At 32.4% G+C, this 22,448-nt stretch overlaps 1 protein-coding gene across 11 annotated transcripts in view; it reads right to left on the reverse strand.

Annotated features, from left to right (window-relative positions):
* The window catches only part of LOC122718000 (potassium voltage-gated channel protein eag), a 67,373-nt gene that overhangs the window by 38,246 nt on the left and 6,679 nt on the right, over positions 1–22,448 (reverse strand). For 10 of the 11 annotated variants that reach the window (XM_043942625.1, XM_043942623.1, XM_043942622.1 and 7 more), the window contains exon 2: positions 20,848–22,356. In XM_043942625.1, the coding sequence (XP_043798560.1) occupies positions 20,848–20,926 (79 nt within the window). In that variant the 5' untranslated portion in view covers positions 20,927–22,356. The remainder of the gene's footprint in view (positions 1–20,847; positions 22,357–22,448) is intronic. The other variant, XM_043942617.1, reaches the window with a different exon arrangement.

Consider the following 22,448-nt stretch of genomic DNA (forward strand, 5'->3'; position numbering starts at 1 on the left):
GATCAATTCAGACGAAGCAAATTGTCTGTTTCTTGTCTTTATCAAAAATTCCACTCTTTTGAAAATATTTTGAAATTTTTATTTATTGAAAATAAAAGAAAAAAATATTCGTACGAAATCAATTATCGAACAGAAATAAATACGATAAAAGAATACTGTAAAAACACTATACTTTTCGTTATCAATCGAACAAATATATCAGAGAAGAGAAGAGAAACGATAACCGCGTCTCCGACATTCATTTCGATAATATTTCCGGCATTTTCTGGTTCCACTTCGCCACTTCTTTCCTCTCTCGGGAATACAACCAAACCTAACCTATACATTTCGTTTTTCTAACAAGATTTCGATGGAAGAATCAAATTGGTACCTTCTTTTTTTTGTTCTTCTTTTGTCACTTTTGAAATTCAATTATTTCTACAGACATTTACTGATAGAAATAAAAAAACTTATCAATCGCAAATTTCTTTATATTTACTTGCTCTTCGTACAAGCATATTCGAAAAATCACTAATGTATAGTGATTTTTAATTCTAACTTAATCTCATCAGAGGCACTATAAGCATCAAATATTTACACTTTCAAAGCATTAAAATAAAATATTATTAATTATTTCGAGTTTATTTTTAGTATTAAAGGATTTATTTACTTGGAAAAATTTTAATTTAAGAAACTAAATATATATATATATACGTATCTATTGAGAAACTTAACCTCTCAATAAATATATATATATATATATCTTATTATTTCTTTTTTACAAAGTAATAAAATATTAATGAAAAATTCGAAAAGAAAAGGATGAAAAATTTGAAATTGTAAAAAAAATTCTGCTCAATTCACATGACGTTCGCATTTTCCACGAAAACGCATCGAATATGTACAGGCACGTAGGAGAGGCGGGCCATTATTCGAGAGAACCGTCGGCCTCCTAATAACGGAGATACCGTCGTTGATTCGGTTATCTCGTTGTCATTCAACTGGATCGTTCCGTATTCCACCCTCGTCGTGGAATATCGGCAATTTTCAATGATCGCACCCGGCAAACGCACAATGCACGAAGAAACTCTATTAAATTTCACTGGGAAATGAGGCGTCACGCCACTGTCTCGATTATCGGTTCCGTTTTTCGCCGATTGCCTATTCCATTTCCAAATGTTTGCTTTAATTACTCGGAATTAGATCAATATTTTGATAGGTACATTTTTTTATTTTTCGAAAAAGGAAGTTAGAAATTAAAAAAGAAAAAATGAAAAATTTTTTAATTTATTTGTTTATATAGACATAAAATTCTGGTCTTTATGCAATTTTATATTTTTGTAGAGATTATAAGGTATTGATTTAACAAGATAAATAAATTTAAACATGTGAATTGTTTTATGAAAATATAATATGATATAATAAATTTGTTTTATGAAAAATATACAGAAAGTCATATAACAAGTTAAATATTCAAGTGTTGTATTTTGAAAATAATTAATACAATAAAATACAATAAAAAGTAATAAAGTTTAATCCAATATATGCAATATCAATAATATCAATAAAAAAATTCTTATCTGTAACCTTTTCGAAAATAAAGATATTTACATATATTTAAAGATTAATTATTTAACAAAATTCAAAAATAACTTTTTTTGTTAATCAAATATTTTTTTGGAAACACAACGAATAAAAAAAGAACATTGAAAAATAATCGAAAGATTTATCCATAAAGCTATCGAAGAAAGCAGAAACAAAACGAAAGAAAAAGGTGGAAGGGAAGGGGGGTCGTGACGAAATTTAATTAGTCACCGATAGAGTATGCGCAGAAGAATGCGCAGAAGTTTTCCTTCAGGTCGATTTTCAGATTTCATTCAATCACGAAAGAAAGAAAGAAATCCGTGCCACGACTTTTCGTTTTCTTTTTATTTTTCTTTTTTTTTTTTTTTTTCTTCTTCTAAATCACTCACTTTTTATTCTCTCTTTCTCTGTCTTTCTTTTTTTGCGTTTCAGTCATTGCTTCGAGAAAGGAACAAGCGACAAGAAGGCTGTGGAAAACAATTGTGAAGAAATTAATTAGGAAACGTGAACGCGTGGCGACAATTAGTGCACACGATTTCTCTGTTAACAGATCGATTTTTCAGTATTGTTTCGATCTCGGTTCACTCTGTCCTGGTAACCTTATCGCGCTCAAAGAATTCACCGTGCTCAAAGGCCAATCGCTCACTATATAATGTATAACGGTTATATATATATGTGTGTGTGTATATATATATGAATAAAAGTGTTTCAGAAGTTAGTGAATAAAACTTAATTGGAAATTTTTGAGATGATTTTCCTTTGCAAAAATTTTAGAGCGGATTTTTTAGAGCAGAAAGATTAACTAATTCAACTAATGTAACTTAACCTAACCTAACCTAATCTAAAACAATTCGATGTTATTGATTGAAATTATAATTCATAGATAAAGAATTTTAATTATTTAATTATTTGTGATAGGATAATCAGAAGATTTGTATAATATTTAACAATAAATATAACAAAGCTCACAAAATTGATAAAGAATAACGAGAGACGAATGTTCACTCATTTCTCGACCATCTACATGTTTTATTTGATTTATATTGACTAGAAAATTGAAATTCTTACTTCTTACTGCTCAAAATAGGCAAAAAAAGTATCGTGTAACTACTAATATAATCGTGATTATATCGCGATTTTCTGCACGAAAATCTAAACTCTTAAGATATCTAAGAATTTTCGATGGTACTAAATTTGAACACTTTTGACTTTAAACTAAGAGAGATTACAAGAAACGACTGATGCAAAACACTATTATTAAGTTAGTTGCAAATGATAAGATTAAACGATATGAAAATCCACTTATTTGTAATTGTATATTTTTTTTCTATTTTTACTACTTTATCCTTATTATTATAGCGAAGCCAATTCAAAATGTTTCATCTTCGATATTCTTATTCGACGTTTGCTGCATCTACAAATAAACCTCGACAAGAAGCTATGAAATCATTGTTTCTCTAAGTATCGGATAAAAAATCGAACGAGACAAATGGAACTCGCGTTAGGTGATCAAGTGACAGAGGCGAACAGAGGGCAAACATCCACTTCCGTTCTTCTTTCTCCTTTCATCCTCGTCACGATTCCCTGGGGCCAGAAATAGCGGCTTTGGGGAAAATTCGTGTCAAGCCGAGGGATGATCGCGTCCGCACCCCAACCACAAGCAATCATTTTCCACCCCCTCTTCCTTTTCAACCCCTGTTTTTTGTTAAGCCATCTCTTTTAAGGATCAAAAATAAAGTAGCGAAATTTTTTTTCTTATAATTTTTAATGACAAAGAAACGTTACCTACTGCCTATAGTACTATCTATAATATTTAAAGTGTTAATATTAAATTTATATTTATATTATTAGAATTTAATTATTTGGAAATTAATGCACTTTCTACATTGTAAAGGAAAATTGAATTTCTTTTACCAATTTGATAAATAAAATCATTTAATTATTTTGAGATAAAGATAATCTCAATAATTTTAATCCCTTGACAATATTTATAATACTATATAATATTTAATAATATACACATTATTTTATAATAATTATATTATTTAATATTAAGTGGATATTATTAAAATATTGAACAAGATTAATACAATTATTTATAAATTTATGTTACTTTCTATAATATAAAGGAAAATTGAATTTCATTAACCAATTTGATATATAATATCATTTAATTTTTTTGAGATAATTATAATCCACTTAACATGTATCAATAAATGTATCATGGAAAAGCATAACAGAAATATGTATAATATAATAAGATTAACATAATAATACACGTATAATAATGTTTGAGCATGATGTAATAATAAAGACTAGAAATTTATGTCGCTTTTAAGTGCATTTTCAATGATGAATCGCAACAAAAGAGAGAAATCAAATCAAATTTCAAAATAAAAAATTATTATTATCATTAATTTCATCCATTAAAGATTTTTATAAGATAAAATTAATATTATTATTGATTAATTGATCTAATCGTTATCTCATACAACATTTTGTTTTTTAGGTGGTTTCCAATCCTTGTTACGGTGGATAAAAGTAATTTCGCGGGCATGAACGTTCCCTTTCGACTTTTAAATAACGTGACAAGCATTGGCGCCGCTTTGCATCCGCGGACCACGATGAAATTGGAAAAGTTTCCCCGCGATTCTTCCCCTTCGAGTGAAGTTTTATCGAGAGTTCAAGTTGGAGGCAATTTTTTTTTTTTACTCTTTTTGATAAAGAATTTAAAGAAGAAAGGGATTTATAAATAAGGAATATACTTTAAAATTGGAAGAAATTAAGAATAATAAAATAATGTTATTATTATATATTGGATATCTTTTCAGATTCATTGAATGAAAGATAAAGAGACAATTGTGAATATATAATTTTCAAATTTGTATCTTTTCGAAGAAGAATTGAAAAATTTATAAATGAAAATCAATTTTGAGAATAAAAATGAATCTAAATTTTGGATCAAACGAAACAATAGTCTTTGTGGTAATCATTTGAATTTTTAATCAAATTTACTTATTGAAAATATTAACAAAAGAATGAAAGTAGAGAAATATTCATCATTATAAAAGAATTTAGGGAGAAGTACAAAGTAAATAATGCTCTGTGAATAAGGAAATTGAAAATAAAAATTGGAATGAACAATTCCAAACTGAACAATTCTGAAAATGTTAAAAGATATATAAATATAAATTCTATAAATAAAAAAAACACCTCAAAATAGAAAACGAGAGGATTGAAATATTGAATTTTCAATTAAGATGAAAATGTAGCAAAGGAATGAATGAATAATTCTCTTTCTCTCTCTACTTAGGGAAGAAACTTCACAAAAATTTTATCATCAATAGATTTCAATACAAAATCCAATTCTTAAATTGAAACTTCTCATATCTCTCTCTTCATATCCTCTTCTTCTTCCTCTCCAATTTCTCAATAATTCTATAAATGGCAACGTTGTTGACCAACAACAAAAGCACTCTTAACTTAAATAATTACACGATCGATCTTTGTTGTAGTGGAGTAATGTAAGGTCGTAGAAAGAGGTAAAATACACGATGATTTGAAGGAAACAAAGGGAATGGTCTGTGGCAAAGGGGGTAGAGGGGATTAAGACTGTCGAAAAATTGAATACAAAGTAATTAACCGTACTGAAAATAGGATGATATGTGTATTCCAAGAAAGTGAGAAAGGGGGGAGGGGCAGATTGGGAAGTGGGACGTTCTAAAAATGGAATGTCTAAAAATAGACAATACTTAAAAGTGGAATAATAAAAGTCGCTCGAGGGAGGGAGGAAGGGGTCCTCCTCCTCCTCCTCCTCCTTCCACGGTAACTGGAAGGAAATTGAGGACGAGCAAGAGTATATACAAGAGAGGTGGAAGAAAGATTATCACCCCTTCTTTCTCTGATTCTCTTGAGGTGGACAAAGAAGGAAGGAGGAAGGAAGAGAGGATATCTTGGAAATGGTCAACATATTGGTATGTGTATTGTCAGGTAGACAGTGAAAATTGGATGGAATTTTATGGATAAGTTCCATCAAGTAAAAGAAACTTTGCAATCCTTTAAAAAATACTTTAAAAGATATTTTGTTCTTGTAAAACCATGCCTTAAAAATCTCTTAAAAATTAATTTGTAACTTCCTAAAAGACACTTTATAATTCCCTAACAATAAAAACCATGTCCTTTGCAATGTTTTAAAAGATATTTTTTTTAAACCATTAAAAAATACTTTGCAATCCTCTAAAAGATACTTTACAATTTCTTTAAAATACAGAACGAGAATTATTGAAATAGAGAAGTTACAAAGATAGGACAAGTTATTCGAGTAAATTTAAAAAATTGTGCAATGTATTATTGGCAATAGTAAAGTTTGAAATTCAATTTACTTGTATAGATCTGATGGTACGTTTCGTTTCTCTTAATATCGTTGAATTTATTCAAAAGTGCCAGCTATCCATCGTTTACCCTATCTTAAATTTCGAGCCAGATTCTATTTTGCCGGAAATACACTAGCTTTATTGCCTCGAAAAGTTACCAAACATTGAACAAAAGTTTCTAGATAGACCACCGTGTTATTTGTACAGGAAAAACTTTCGTGTAACTTGGTTAAAGCCTTTTCCAGTTCTCATTGTGCAATTAGAAATGAATAACCATGAATTATTCGTCTTATTATTCAATTTTTTTCTTTTGTTATTTTTTAATATGCACTTGATTATAATCGTAATCGTGAATATAATCGTGAATATAATCGTAACGTGGAAAACGTGTATTATATTACCGATCGATGATAAAGTTAACATTCATTTTCAATCGGTAATATGAAAAAAGCTTTTATGCGATATTCTGCATACAATAGAAATTCCATTTTATAATGCTTTCACGTAACCAAGCTATTACTCATGTAATAGTATGATCCACCTAACTATGATTTTTTGTTTCGATTAATAAAAGTATAAAAAGATTTCACGAAAAATTATCTCTAAAACGCATAATATCGAATATTAAAAATAATTTTGCAAACATAAATATAGTAATTCTTTCTAACAATTAATTATTTACTTATTTCAACGTACATTTCTAATCACATCACATAATAAAAATGTTCATATAAGTCATCATCCGAGCATCGTATAAAATTTTATTTTCAATATAAATAGAGAGTTTCGCTGTACATAGAGAAGAGAGAAAGGATATATAGAAATCGAAACAATTGTCCTCTCTCGTCGAGCATCAACCAGTCCGGTAATATTTTTTTCCCCCTTCCTTTTTGATTTTAATTAGGAAGATACGAGGCTCGAAGATAGATACAAAGAGAAAGCTTGGATTGAAACGAAGCTATCGACCTTTTCCACGTGCTCTAAATTAATTTACGTAAGGTGGAGGGAAAATATTACTTAACCTTGAAACGTCCTTGACACTCTCGCCCTCCAAATAAATAATTTTCTGGCACGCAATGCTCGCATTTGAGTATTTTTTCTCTCTCTCTTTCTCTCATTTTCTTACATTTTAACAACGACTTTACCGGTATTAAACGATAACGATATTTTTCGTTCTATTATTTGCAAAATTATCGTTAATTATTTTTAATCGTTTTGTTACAAGTTTTACCAACGAAAAAAGAATCGTGGATTAAAAATTATCGATTTATACGTACGTTTACGATTGGACAGGGTTCCTATCTATTGCAATTTTACTATTTTAAGCTGCAAATTGAGGAAGGAAAGCGTCAGACACCTACACGCTAACCTTTACGCTTTCGAATCAGTGCCACGTAAATTTCCAAGAAGATTTAGTCTATTGTTGTAATTTTTTTAAAGTCTGACAAATTATTCTTCTCGTTATTTTCCTCTGAAGGGAATATTTCGTGGAAAATGTTATTTTAAGTTTAAATAATAATTACAATAAATATAATTAATATTCCTTATCGAATTATGACAAGAATTAATCGATGATTCCTGAGGGTGATTTCGAGTGAAAACAGAGAAAAATACTGGCCAATCACATCGCGCGTATCATGTCGCGTCGCGGCGTTGGATAGGACGTAGGAGACAAGTCACGTGCGCCGTGATTGGTCAGTGTTTTTCTTCAATAACTCGTGAACGAAGGCGAAACGAAAATTTTCGCAAAGGGAAAATTTGCTTGAAATCGCGTCAGGAATTACCTTCTCAAGCCTTGTCGACTTGTACGTAACACCTTGTACGTAAAATCATCGAGGCAGGAGGAGGAGAAGAGGATAAGTACATGAAGGTAGTCGTTTGTCGGAGGAAGAATAATGCGTTCCATTCTCTCTGCACGGATAGCAGTTTGTCAGTGTCGCCCCGGTGCTTCGTTGGAAATAACATCCGGTCACGTTTCGCCTTTAAAAAAAACGAGAGAAAATCTGTCGATGCAACGACGCAGAGATCGATCTCATCCATGTATATATGTATATATACAAATTCTTCGATAAAAAAAAAAAACTGATTTATAATATTTATCTTAGATTTTTTGTATTATTCGACGACGATTATTATCATGGACTAAATTATACTACTTTGCATCGAAGAACGGAAGCGGCACGTTCTCCAGGGACACGTGGACGTTGGGGTTGTTATACGAATCAGACATCGTTTGTTAATTGATCTATTATGTAACGGCATTTCGCAACGCGTTTAATTGGAGAAATTGGTGGCGCAGAGGGCAAATCCGATCGGGGACCGGCGTTAATTGGAAATTCGAGCGTGCTCGTAAATAATGTTAATAAATCGTTAATACAATCAAGAAGATATCCAAGAGGCGGAAGGAACAAATCCTTCTGTTCGTTTCCTAATTTCGTCCTCCAATTTTCTTTTTTTTCAATTCCTCTTCTTTCGAATAACTTGATAATTTTCGATTCCATCTTCTGTTTCGACAAGATATGGGATATTCGAATCTTATTGTGAAAATTTTCATTGAATTTTCATCAACCGAGGCGTTGTTTAATTCGATCGAAAAATCCTGTTACTTAGCATGCTTTCACAATGGCCGACAAATAATTCGTTCCGTTCTAATATATAGGTTAATGATTTATCTTCCTTCTTTTCTTCTTCTCTTTCTCTTTTTCTAGTTTTTTTTTTTTCAACCTGGATCCCTTTCTCGCTTCTGTAAATTTCCTCCTTTTTAAGACTTCTCAGTAGTTTGCATCGAAACTACTTGAGCAGATCAGGATTCTTTCTCGATATGGCAACATTATCCTCTTTTCTTCGTGATCATCTCTGCTTTTAACTCTTTCGCCTGTAAAATATTTTACCATTGTTATCATTCAATTGTTTTTATTTTTTTTCTAATATTTTATCTTCTCTCTCTCTCTTTTTAAATTAATATACGCTATATTATAAGAAGAGAAGAATAATTTAATAATTTCGATCAATATTATTTGAAATTTTCACTCTGCTACAGGTTAACATCAATAATTTTCTCGCCGAGTCGTCCGACAGGCCGATAAACATTTGCCCTCGATCAGATTTCGTATCGAGGCGACATCCAGTTGAACGGCTGGCATCGACATCCAGAGGTTAACAACCCTCGAGTACTACAGATATCTATGTGGAATCATGGATGAAAATTCGGTATTCTCTTCGAAAATCGATGAAACCGAAACAGACTATATCATCTTTCAATTTTTAATTTTATTCTTTAATAGATAAAGAAGTATTCGTGTAAGAGAATTTCGTAATGAACGTTAGAAACACTGATAACGCGACACTAACGCCACGCGATTAAATTACTAGCAGTTAATATATTAAATTTATCTATCTTATTTATTTCGAATATTAAAATTACAGTAGAATCTTTATACTCGTCGTATCATTTATTACGATGAGAAAATACTTCGATATTTATCAAAAAATCTAATATTCGTTGCCAAAAGTTTCTTACTTGTCTTAAGTTTCTTTTCGGCGCTATAGTTTTCCAATAAAAATTAAATTTCCGCTTAAAAATTTTATCGATTCAATTCGAAGCTGAAAATTTTTTATTGATCATTCGTTTTTTTCCTTTATTATTATTCTTTTCTATTGAAAAAATTAATTCATTTCAAATCAAATATTCCGTTCTTCGAAACGAATTAATGACGAATACATAGTATTATTCCATGTATTGCATTTTTTTTAAAAACACAAAGAAATTCTTTTTAAAACTTAATTAATTCTTCTTCTGAAAATCGTTAATATATAAAAACCACACGTGCAAATAATTTCGATTAAAATATAGCGCGACACGTAGGAACACGAGACACGGTAGAAAAAGTGAAGAAACTCGAGAAAACACGGGGAGGGATTCACGGGACACCGTGTGTCTCGGTTATTCATATTTTATTCGGTCTCGACCCGGTCGGGTCGTGGGCCGCTCTGGGTTCTCTGGCACTCAGGGCGGTCGGTATATTTCTAAAAATAGTGGTGCATCGAATAACGAGCCGGCCGCGCGCCGCGAACAGTTGAAGTTTGCATTGTGAACGCGTACAGTCCTGTATACTGTACTGCTCTACTCCCATGTAACCGAAGATTTGACCCAATGACCCAACGGACGGAACCGAAACTAGGCGGAAACAGCCGATCTCCTGTTTCGCCCGCCTCTCACTCTATCTCTTGCGCATTCACTGATGATCGCTCTCTCTCTCTCTCTCTCTCTCTCTCTCGCTTCTCTGCACCGTTTTACACTCGTATCTTTCTTCCGTTCACCTTAGTAAGTACTTCGACCGTGTTCATTTTTCCGACAAACTGGTCAATAACCACCGTATAAATTTTGCTTAGTTCGCACGAGGCCTTGAACGTCGATTATCAGGGTCATATGTGATTGTTATGAAAATTGGAAAAGAGGTTTATAGTAATTGTATATAGAGGTTTATAGTAATTATATGTGTCTGATGCTTATCGTTTCGATAAAGTATGGAATAAAAAAAATTTCTTGATATTGAAATGAAGAATCAATTCCGCTATTTATTGCAGGGAATGTTACATGTTTAATTTATTGTTCTAATATCGAAATATTCCTTGACGTACTATGAAAAGTATGACATTCTATTTCAAATTTTGGTACTCTTTTCGAATTTTAATTCAATCATATTGGGATTAAAAGTCTATTTCACTACTCTCCAAGTGTCCAATTTATATCCCGATTTTCGAGCAATTATATAGGATTCACGGTTCATATATTCGTGGAATTCTCTAATCTTTGTATACGAACTTTCTTATTCTAGTTTTTAGAGTTCGAATATTTCACGAATACATTAAGATATTTTGTATATTAAATGTTTGTACGGCTAGATCCACTTTGATGCATATCGAGGTAACAAGGCTGGTTAAGCTTTGCTACTGTTGCCATTAATGTTACTATTGTTACCGCTGCGTGCACTATCTATTCAATCGACTGGTCTGTCCTTGCCTATAGATGTCATCGATTAAACAGTTAACAATTGCGACCGCGAAAAAAATATGCGTCTACCTACTTTGTATGGGATACCTTCAGTAATGAACGATGTTTCAAGGTTATCGATGAAGATCCTTCCGCCAGTGCCATTCTTAAAGGGTGCAATAACTGCTTCCAAATTCGTATAATTCTTTTTCTTCAAATTATTGAATTTTGAATATAATGATAAAAATTTATTGTTTTTTAAATTAATATTAAAAAAAAAAAGATTTCAATTTAATTCTGCATTCGATCACGAAACAAATTTTTCAAATTGTTTTTACAATAATGAAATGAAATAATCAAATGACAATAATCAAATGAATTTTTAAACGTTTTTTGAGATACGAAAATATTTGTATTTTTCTATTTTGCTACATTGTTATAAAAATATCTTTGAAAAAAATGAACTAAGGACTGTGAAAGTAGAGATTTCATTCTTTAAAATCAGATTGATTATTGGACAATTTTTTTTTTACAGTTATAACATTAAGTTTAAAACATCAATTTTTTACTTATACTCTTCTGTATGTATATTTATTAAAATGAAAGTTAGCCTTATTTTTAAGGTGAAAACAGCGAAATATCTCGTTAAACCATTTTTCAATCGAAAAATGGTTCGAAGAATCGATCCGAGTCGATGGAATACGATCTTCACCACGCCTAGAAGAACTGGGAGGAACAAAAATTTACATTGATCGACGTGCGAACCGTGTATATATTGCGATCGATATCATGTGCCAGTATTATAAGAATGGCGAGTGGGTGTGTTGTGGAAAGTGCATTAAGAGAGCAGCATCAACTGACATTGATACTAACGTGATTGACAAGATATTATTAACGAGAAACGAAATGAAAATAATCTTCTATAATATGATCTTTTTAAATTATATATATTTTAACAAAACTATTGAAATTATACTATGTTCAATTATCCTAGTTATTATTATTCCAAGAACTTAATTTCTTGTATTTTGAAAATTATTTAAAAATTAGGAAATTAAAAACTATTGGAACAGTTTTATTTATAAATAATTTAATTGTTCTATGTTAAGAACAATTCTTTTAAAAATTTATAAAAAATTTATAAAAAAGAAATTAAGAAATTATTAGGTTAAGTTAGGTTAGTAAATTGTCGATATTTAACAATAATATTAAAACACTATGTTCTATTTGCATAAATAATCCAATTCTTCTATATAAGAATTTCTTATACTTTGAAAATTATTTAGAATAATGTTAGAAAATTATTAGCTTTTATTATTATTTAGAATATCAAAATAAAAACAAAAATTGTGAAGATCGAAGAAAAACTTTGAACGATAGTTTCAACAATTCTGAAAATATTAAGCTGGATCTATTTATCTTCATAATTAAATCGAAAAAAAATGAAAAACTTTGAAACAATATTTTCTAGAATGCTAACCGCACGAATTTCTTGTTTCTCAAAGAAACAATCGAACAAAGAAGAATACACATCGTCCAGCGCGAAAATTTCTTTAATAAACGAAAGAAAAAAAAGAGAGAGAGAGAAAAGAACCTTGTATTTTTATCGGCATGAAAATCGGCGTGGCAAACATTTGATCGGGGAAACGAATAGTTTTTATCGAAAACTTCAACATTCTCTAGTCTAACAAATAACCGTTGCGAGGAAACAGGACTCCGTTGCCCTTTACTGTTGTAACGAATTCAGTTTCTCCATTTGAGTTGAAAATGTAAATTCTCGTGCAGAGACGGCTCTTTAATTTTTTCGTAACATGTATAAAGTTTCCTACGATTTCCACGAGCCCCAAAGGCTCGATATTATTGTCCCAATGTTGTAATCAATTTTTCACATAGCCGCGTATTCCTTTCTCTCTCTTCCGTCTTCTCGAATTATTAAGCGCTCCGTGATGCAACAACTGTACAAACACTCGCGTATGGACGGTAGCTCCTCGCAAGAGAAAGAGGAGGAAAAGGTAAGTTACAGCGAGATACGGACACGTTCGCACTCATGGTAATTTTCCGCTATTTTTGCACGAGCCTCTCCTCTTCCGTTCTTTCACTTTCTTTTTTATTTCTTTATTTCCGGTTCCACGCGCTTTAAATCGTACGTTACGGATCTCGTGTGGGCAAGAATAAAAATGAAGAAAATCTAGAATGTTTATATACACGTGAATTGATTCTAGAGTTCAAAAAAGACAAAAGAATAATTTCTTTAGTATAGAAAAATATCGATTGAGTTTTATTTATTGAGTTCCAAGAAGCAATTTAAATTTCAAATATTTTCAAATATTATAATGCAACAATATTTTTGTATAAATATTTCTATATCTAGTTATAACTTAATAAATAAGTTTTTTTATATTTTTGTTTCGTTAATATATTAAGATACATATATTAACTTGTACATCATTTTTCTCGGCATAAGTTTATACATGTATATAGAACACAACCGGTTAAGGGGTTAATCGTCAATTGAAAAAGAAATTGTCGACAGATTCCAAAAATACCTGCAAGTTTATCGAGCCGATAAAGCATTATGTACTTCTATTGAAAATTTCCTGCATCCCTCACAAAGGGATGAAAAGACTGAATACGCGCGGCATCCGCCTTCGCGAAAGGTCACCAATGCTGCGTTTCGATCGTATCTCTGAAAAATCACTAACCATCCTCCGCGCAAATTCTATATAACATCATATAACGATCGTATCATCAATTTCTGCGTTCTCCATAAGTACGATAATAAAGATAACGCAATATCGTCACAATATCGTCGCAATATTGTGTGTGCTAGAAAGAAAAACTCATCACGATTCTTCTTATATTTTGATACAAGAATAATGTTATTGGAAATTTATGATGCCCGTGAGCAGCTGCTTTTTTAAACCAGAGGAGACGAAAGAATTTCGAAACGGAACGTAAGTTAAAATTTTTAACAATGGAAAATAAAAAACGCTTTTACCTTGCAAATATCAAGGAGACGAGGAAAGAATAATCGAAATCATAAAGAATGTATTTTCGAGCGAAAGAAGATTTTTGAAAATCACGTGTTCATATGAATTCTTTCGATAACGAATATTTCGTGTATTCTCTTTCGATCAATCATCGTAGAATCATCCTCGCACTAAAAAAATAGATTTATAAACGCTAATAAATGAAGATCCTGAAGTAAAGCTTCGAAAAAGAGAAAAATACACGTATTATCGAATAACCATTCAATTTAAAAACACACGTTGGCATGTATGAAATATTCGAAATGAGTCGGAGAAATTCGGGTGAGATCGGAAAAGATCGTACGAAGACGAACGAAATTGAGCGAAACCGAACGAAGTGTATCTTGCATAAAGACGAATCTGATTTCGGATCCTTTCGACAATAGTCGAATATAATCGATTTTAATAGTTAGATGGCGAATTCTTGAATCAATAGTATCTTATGATACGTGACTTATGTATCTTTCATTTATTTAGAAAAAGAGTGTTCGGAAGTACTGTGGCTAATAGATTTAGAGGAAGGAGAAATTAATATCCCTGATCACTAAGGTGTTTTTACAATCGCTTAACGCAATTATGAAAGTTCGTTGAAAATTCTTGTTCTCCTCGACAGTTTATTAATTCATTCTCGCTTTAACAAGTAGCTCTCGCCACTTATTCGCCTCATTCTAGGACGTTAATCACGCCTCGATGATAATTAACACGAGCATCGAACAATCAATCTTTCAGGTATCCCTTTGTTCGATATGTTCTTTTCTTGATAATCGAATCTTTTTAATAAATAATTTGTTAATTTATATCATTTTTGCGAGAAAAAATCATCTTATTAAAAATATCATAGAAATTAATTCGAATAAAATTTATTGTTTAAAGATCGTTCAATTTTGAGAAATAAAAATGAATTTTTTTCAAGCTTTCCTAACCAAACTTTTCTACAGCATAAAAGAAAACTATCTGAAATATCCTTGCAAGTTTTCAACAACAAGTATCAATTTCAATTTATTTGAAAAAATCTTTTAATCCTTTATTGTATTTTTAACCAAAATTGAACATCAATTAATTATCCTAAGTTTCTTTGGATCTTAAATTCTCACTTTTAGCAATTTTTTCATCGCGCAAATTTCAGGTTGAAACTAATTAAAAAGTTACGAGGGAATTCCAATGATCCGTAACGATAAATAACAAAGTTCCAACCATTTTATAAATATCGAATATTGGACCAAATTTAAAGTATGGTTTCTGTGTGTCTAAAATTAAAAAAAAAAAGAGGTAAATATATCCAGATACCTTTGTTAGTTGAATTCAAACATTTAGAAAATTGATAAAATGATTATAAAATTATACATAAGAAATTAGTTATGATATGAAAAAGAGAAATCGAGAAGATCGAAAAGATAGAAAGATTTCGAGAAAGAAAAGAGATTTTGGAATCTCAATCGTGTTTAATTCTGGTGTTGAAAATTAACGTCGTACGAGAAATTTCCTTTCAACGATCGAACCGGATCGTTCTTCGATGAAATATCCGGGCAATTAATTGGTCTCGACTCATTCAGTAACTCTGATTCTCCTTCGATGCGGATTAACCCACCCTACATTTTTTTTTTTTTTTTTTTAAATCTAATGATTCAAAAAAACTTTGTAGAAAGAAATCATATATGAATCGACGAATCATTATTTTTATTAGTATTTAGCAAAGGAAATTATTACGCACATATATATATATCTGGTAATCTAAATTATTTCGTACAATACGATACTTCACTATTTGAAACGATCAATACTAATTACTTAAAAGAACATACTTTTATCACTATTAACGTTATAAATTAAATCAAATAAATTAAATCAAAATGAATAAATATTAAAAAAGTGTTTCATTGAAAATGTATTTCTTTCTTTAAAGAATATAATTATAAAATTATTTGTTCCAAGTAAAGTAAGAAGGAGAAATTAGAAAACGGAAAAGAAGGGGGGAAAAACGGAAGAAACAAACGAAGAGTTGATATATAACTCGGTTTCTTTCTTAGTGCCCTCTTCTCTACCGTTTCTCGTCCGTTTAGCGACATTGTTGAAAGGTTAATGGCCAATTGCCTGAAGAAGTCGACATCAGAGCATACCTGCCCCTTCCTTCCCTTATGAGAGTCGCAGAACCGTTTTTCCACGAGGACGAAAAACACCGCGAGAGCAGGCTACGTGACTGTTGTGACTCTTGACGAACTCTCTCTCTCCCTCTCCCTTCCTCTCTTTCTCTCTCTCTCTCTCTCTCTCTCTCTCTCTCTCTCTCTCTCTCTCTCTCTCTCTCGTCGCTAGTTAATTCATTCCCGGCACGTTTGAATTGAGGACGTAACAACCTGTGTATAAGGACCGCGAAAAGAAGTGCGAACGAGAGGGAAAGTGGTTTACGCTCTTGCGCGAGATAAAGTACACCGATACCTCCGATGTTTCTTCTATACATTATACGAAAAATATTTGTTGGATTTATCAAATTTTGATGGATTTTTTTGAGAAAATTTAAATTTTTATTTGAAGTTGGGAGGATTTTTTTTCAAATTAAAAAATATTTATTTTTAAAAGCATTCATTCGTGTAAAAGTGTATCGTATGTAAATAGAAAAATTATCATAATTTTTATTGAATGGAAAATTTTTTTAAAATTAAAATTATCTTAATTTTAAAAGTATGGATTTTATATGTCTTTTATATTTCTCATAATGCAGAGAAGAAATTTATTACTTTTAATTTCGACAAAAAGCTTTATTATTACGTATAATTTATTAATTTAAAATATTTCTCGTGATCCATTTTTCAAATCTGCTTTTAAAACATTTTTTAAAGATTTGAATTATATATTGAAAAAATAATGAAATTTCTTCTCAATTCTTCCTCCCTAATATTTATGAAACTAATCTTTTTCTTTAAATGTACAAAACCGAACAAAAAACTGCATCATTATTATTATTTTAACCCATATGTAATTAAAGATAAAAAATTATTTAATTAAAATTACTTAAATTTATTTCATTAATATTTTCATTAACCACTAAAAAAATATTTGTTCGTTACATATATATAAAATTGTGTACTTTTTATAAGAGAAAGTCAAATTTTTATTATCAAAAAAAAAAAGAGCTTAAATAAATATTTACTTTATTCCTCAAATATTATTATCCACACTATACTTTGTCTTTTTTCACATATCATCTGCATTATTTAAATTTTTAATTTTTAATTTTTAATACGTATAGTTAAATAATTTTTAGATGTATAAATGTAATATAATGTCTGAATCTGATATTTTCGTTCCACCTCGAATTTATATGTCAACACCTCGTAGAACAATCGAAAATTGAACGTGTTGATCTCAGAACAGATCGAATCCTTCTTCCGCGTTGACAACATGATCTCGCGTCCCAGCGGAGTGGAGAAACTGTGAGGGATAGGTGGAAAGGGATTATACTCACAGCTCTGAGGAATATTCGAAACCCTGTCTTTCCAGAAGTTGAATCGACCAAGATTTTCGTTCTCGGGCTTTCACTGTTGAGATATGTTCGAGAAAAATTCATATTCGTGGGTATAATGCCTCTGCATAATGGAAAATGTCATAGTTGTCATTAAAAAGAAATTTTCCAAGCCTTCCTTCAAATTTAATTACAATTGATCACAGAAGTGAAGGGCATGGAGATTTCGAAATTTCTTAATACTTGAATACTTGCAGTTTATAAATGAAATTTTTCGCGTTTAATTTAAATTTATAGATAAAGAGAATTTATAAATATGATATTTTATCGAGACGTAAAAATTGAATCCAAGAAGACTTCAGAAGTATTAATGAAAATAGAAATCGTGAAAGAGGTATGAAAGGCTCGAAGAAGCGAGACAAATTTGGAACAAAATTGGAAGATCGAAGAATTCTATTGGATTAAGAAAACTAGACGTGACTAAACTTTTATTTGGAGAAACGGGGTGTCACATGTATTGACCTATAATAAAGATAACGAAATACCGAAAGTTCACGTTATATAGCGGTGGCCAGCTGGCAAAAATTCTCAGAGATATCGATACCATTACCATTTCCGTAACCCAAAGTCGTATCGAAATGGAACACTCTTTGATACGAGCCTCTGGAGGTACGTAGTCGCTCTTATAGCCATCCAATATTTTCTATCTTTGTCTGTTCCCCAAGGTAGTCAGACCGTTTGTCACCGATTGCAAAGAAATATCGAGAAACGATACTAAAAATCTCGAGAATCTAAGCTTTTAAAATGGTGGTGATCGAGTCATTTCCGGTTTCATATGCGGGAATGAAAACGCCTCCAGAAATTAATTATACGAAAACTTAACGGACATTCTACATTTCAAGTAGATGAAATTCCAACGAGTTGGTCTCAGAGACGAGAACGTTTCAAATCGATTTGAAAGTAAAAATTCTAATATGTCAAAGTTCTTAAATTATATTAGACAACTTTAAAAAGTTCTACATATCGAAATTAAAAATAAAAGTTTAAAAATATAAAAAAATATCGGTCACAGTTTATTATAAGTTGATATTAGAGCCTGTACGTAAGCAACCAGTTTAACCGATTAATTTCTTGATACGAAGACAAAGAGATTCCAAACAATTTGAAAGTAAAAATTCTGATATATCGAAATTTTTAGATTATATCAGCTACAACAGTTTTTAAAAGTTAATTCTATCGAAATTAATTGAAATTAATGTAAAAATTAGATTATAAAAATATCGATTGCAATTTATTGTAAATTGATGCTAGAAACGCCTGTACGTAGGCAACCGGCAACCTGGCCGGTCAGTTTCTAACGAGTAGTTAAGTCTGAAATAAAGTAGACATTGCGTCGTATCTATCCAGCCAATCGACGAATATCGAAATTTGAATGATTTCTACATTCCCTGAATTCATGCTTATTTATGTGAAACCACGTGATAATTTCATCAAGACGTGTTCTCTCATTACGTGTATGTGTTGCTATAATTCAATTCAGGTTCCAGACACAGGCATGTCCACATCCATGGATCTTGAGAATCTGAGATATGCTATCGGTTAATGGGTCAATGCCGTGGGCATTTACACTTGGTTTAACCCTTTTGCAACGGTTTATTCATCCTCGGTGACCTTTGACCACCGCCGATGAACCGACAATTTTTTCCTCGCCATCGAGGAAACTCTCAATCTTTCGAAGAAAATACTTTTTGAATATATTTCATAGAAATGAAATTGCACATTGTCGATTATTTCATTAAAAATATGGAAGATACGATTTCGATGTCTATTCCGATAGAATTCTTTTATTCTATTCCATTAATTTTTTCGCTCAGACTCGACGCATATGACTTTTCGATTGTATTGTTCGTTGTTGGAAAGAAGCAAAGAAATGCGATTATACAAATATATTGAGATTATATAAAAGACTATAACAGATAAGAAAAAATATTATTTGAAATAAAATTATTATTTAAATTAATTTTATTCGAAACTTAATTAATTAATTAATTTTTCAATAATTCCTTAATATTTAACTCTGAGTTTCACTCTGTCATTTCATATCTTTTGACATGTATTATAATTATTAACTAAAGATAGTCACAAAGATTGACGATGGATATATCATTATCGTAGATAAAGTGAAATAGAACGATAACTTTACAACATTAATCAAAGAAATTTTGTTTATAAATTTTGCTTGTTTATAATTGACACTAATAGAAACGGTGTAATTATTCTATTTCACTCTGTTTCGATATATCTATCGTCGATCTTTGTCACTTTCTTCGACCAATAATAACAATACTGATGGCAGGAGAGGGGGAATGGAGTGTATACTTTGCCTAGTCATGTTCCTACGAACGCACAGTACACATCACATTTTCAATTCGAGAAACGAGGAAAAATATATGATCGCAAAAAAGTCGGTCGTGTGCACTTTAAGTTTAAAGGAAGGCCAATTAACGTTCGGTTACTTCACACGTGTACCGTGAATCCAAACAAACGCGATAAAAGGCACAGAAACAGATATCGTAAAATACACGTTTCTCATCCAATTATATTAATTAAATATCCCTCGACGAGGTAGAAAAGTGAACAACAACGATACAACAATGTTCCGTCAACGATATTTGCGAATAATTTGCAAAAATCGTTTCTCCTTATTTATCATCTATTTCATTAACGAGTATAATTATAATTATATTTATTCTTGTCGCGTATATTGATATTTATCGCGTTTGGAATTAAATATTATCATTTTAATAATTTGAAGCTTGCAAATGTAAGCGATGTTGTTTTGTTGTTTATTAAAAATTCAACGCACTCGCCACACGTGACTGCTCGATTCTATCATCATCGAATAAACATCGAATAATCGTTGTTTCATCAATTGTATAAATAAGGATGCAAAAGTCAATAGACAAGATGTAAGTAATCATTTTACACAGGCTTATAGTATGTCCACTTTTCGACGGCCTCCGCGTGTATCAAAAGGGTTAAACCGTGTAACGAAGCGGAATCTACCATGGTCATCGCGAGTAATCTCGTTATACGGAGGTAACTTTTATCTCTCTACACTTGCCGCGGTTACGTAAAGTTATTAGCTTGACCTATTTCCGCAACGAGGAGAAACAGAGAGAGAGGAAGGAGAGAAGGGAAGTACGAAAGAGCACGCACTCGGAGAAAATCCCATAAATTCTTATGCAAAACGTCGTTGAATCGATTCGTCTCCATTTCCTCTTCTCGCTTTCCTCCTCTCGCTCTCTGTTTCCCTCCGGTTCATCTATCTGTGCGCAGTGAATCGACGAAGGAAAAGACTCGTTATTCGGTGGAATGATCGATCGATTGGAAAAAGAAACCAAGCAAAAGTCTCGTGTAGCAGTTACTCACGTTGACTGCTGCTCCGTCGTATGATGTTCTCGAGGAATGTGTTTTGCGGGGCGACCAGGCCCCTGCGCCCCCCTGGCATCCTTTCTTCCTTGAATGATCCCGGATCCTGGTCGCTGCGGCTATCAGGATCTCGTCCAGCCTCTGGCTACGACGAACACGTGCTGTTTCCCTCGCCTCATGTCCAACAACGACAACCTTCTTTCATCGATCACCCCCTTCTTCTTTCCCCTCTTTCCTTCTATCTTTCTTCTTTTATCTACTACGCTGCACAAATGCACACGCGCAACAACGTGGGGATGCACACGATCACTAACTGAATGTCATGATCCGAGGATAGTTCACCATTGTGGTATCGGCCGTAATATCACTTGTCGGCGGTTTCACATCCGCCTGGAACTGGTCCAAACGAGAACAACCGCTGTGGCGATCTGCTTTATCCCTTACCAAACACACACTGTGGTATTATCAAACGTCAACCAATTGTCCCGTGCACATTCGCGTTAATCCTTGCCGAGTTAGTTCGCACGATCTATAGTGTGACGGATCTTCAAACTCGTGACTCCACAGTCCTTCGATCTTCCACGATCGGACAGATAGAAGCTTTCACGATTCTCTAGCGCGATGTCCAGTGTTTTCTCTCTTTCTCTCTCTCTCTCTCTCTCTCTCTATATATATATATATATATATATACATATACGTATATAATACAAAATACACGAATCAGATTGGAAAGAAAAATGAGAAGGGGAAGAAAAAGAACAAAGAAAGAGAAAAATACAAGAAAGAAGAAATACAATGGGTAAAACGCGAATTATCCAGAATGAATCTCGGACGATTTCAGGATCCTCCTGGTTGCAACCTAGACGTCTCTATCGTCACCTGAACACGAACGGTCCTCCGTTGGTCCAACGACCAGCGTTCACACACCTCCTCCAGCTTGTCGCGTGCCCCAGCTCCGCGTCCTTCGTGGATGTGGCCAGTGATGAGGGAGAAGCTGGTGTTGGGCCGTGGATCTTCGTCGTGGACGAATGAACGGGTGGCGGCCGTGAAGAAGGGGATACGAATGAGGAGGTGGAGGGGGGCGATGATCCGGATTTATCGAGGCACCGACCACGACAACGATGGGCTCGCGGAAGTGTCCTCGGCTGGTGGACGCACGATCGATGACCCATCTAACCGCAGTCCTTCCAGGTGATCGCGCGCGCTATCACGGATACCCGACGGCAAGTAATTAGACGACTGCGCGCTACCTGCCACCTCGTTCTCCACATCCTCGGCGTCCTCCTCGGCGTCGGTGCAGCTCGTGCCCGCGGAGGAGGACATCCCTTAAACAGGGGAACGTAGTCGGACAAGAATTGTCGATCACATCTTCATCGTCCGATTTCAGGATCGAAGCGATCTTCTTCCTTGTATCGTGGATCTTCCTATAGCGTGTCAAGTTCGAGGATGATTCCGATGATTAAAATTGGGAAAATTAGAATATCGATAGTTTTCTTGGGCGAAGAAAATCTGCAATGAAAGAAAATAAACGATATTATTATTCTGTTTAAAAAAAAAAATACGATTATTATTGGAAGAATGTTAGAATGTAGTATGAGTTT

The sequence above is a fragment of the Apis laboriosa genome, unplaced genomic scaffold (genome assembly GCF_014066325.1).
Source record: "Apis laboriosa isolate Shangri-la unplaced genomic scaffold, ASM1406632v1 scaffold5_cov152, whole genome shotgun sequence".
Taxonomy (NCBI): Eukaryota; Metazoa; Arthropoda; class Insecta; order Hymenoptera; family Apidae; genus Apis; species Apis laboriosa.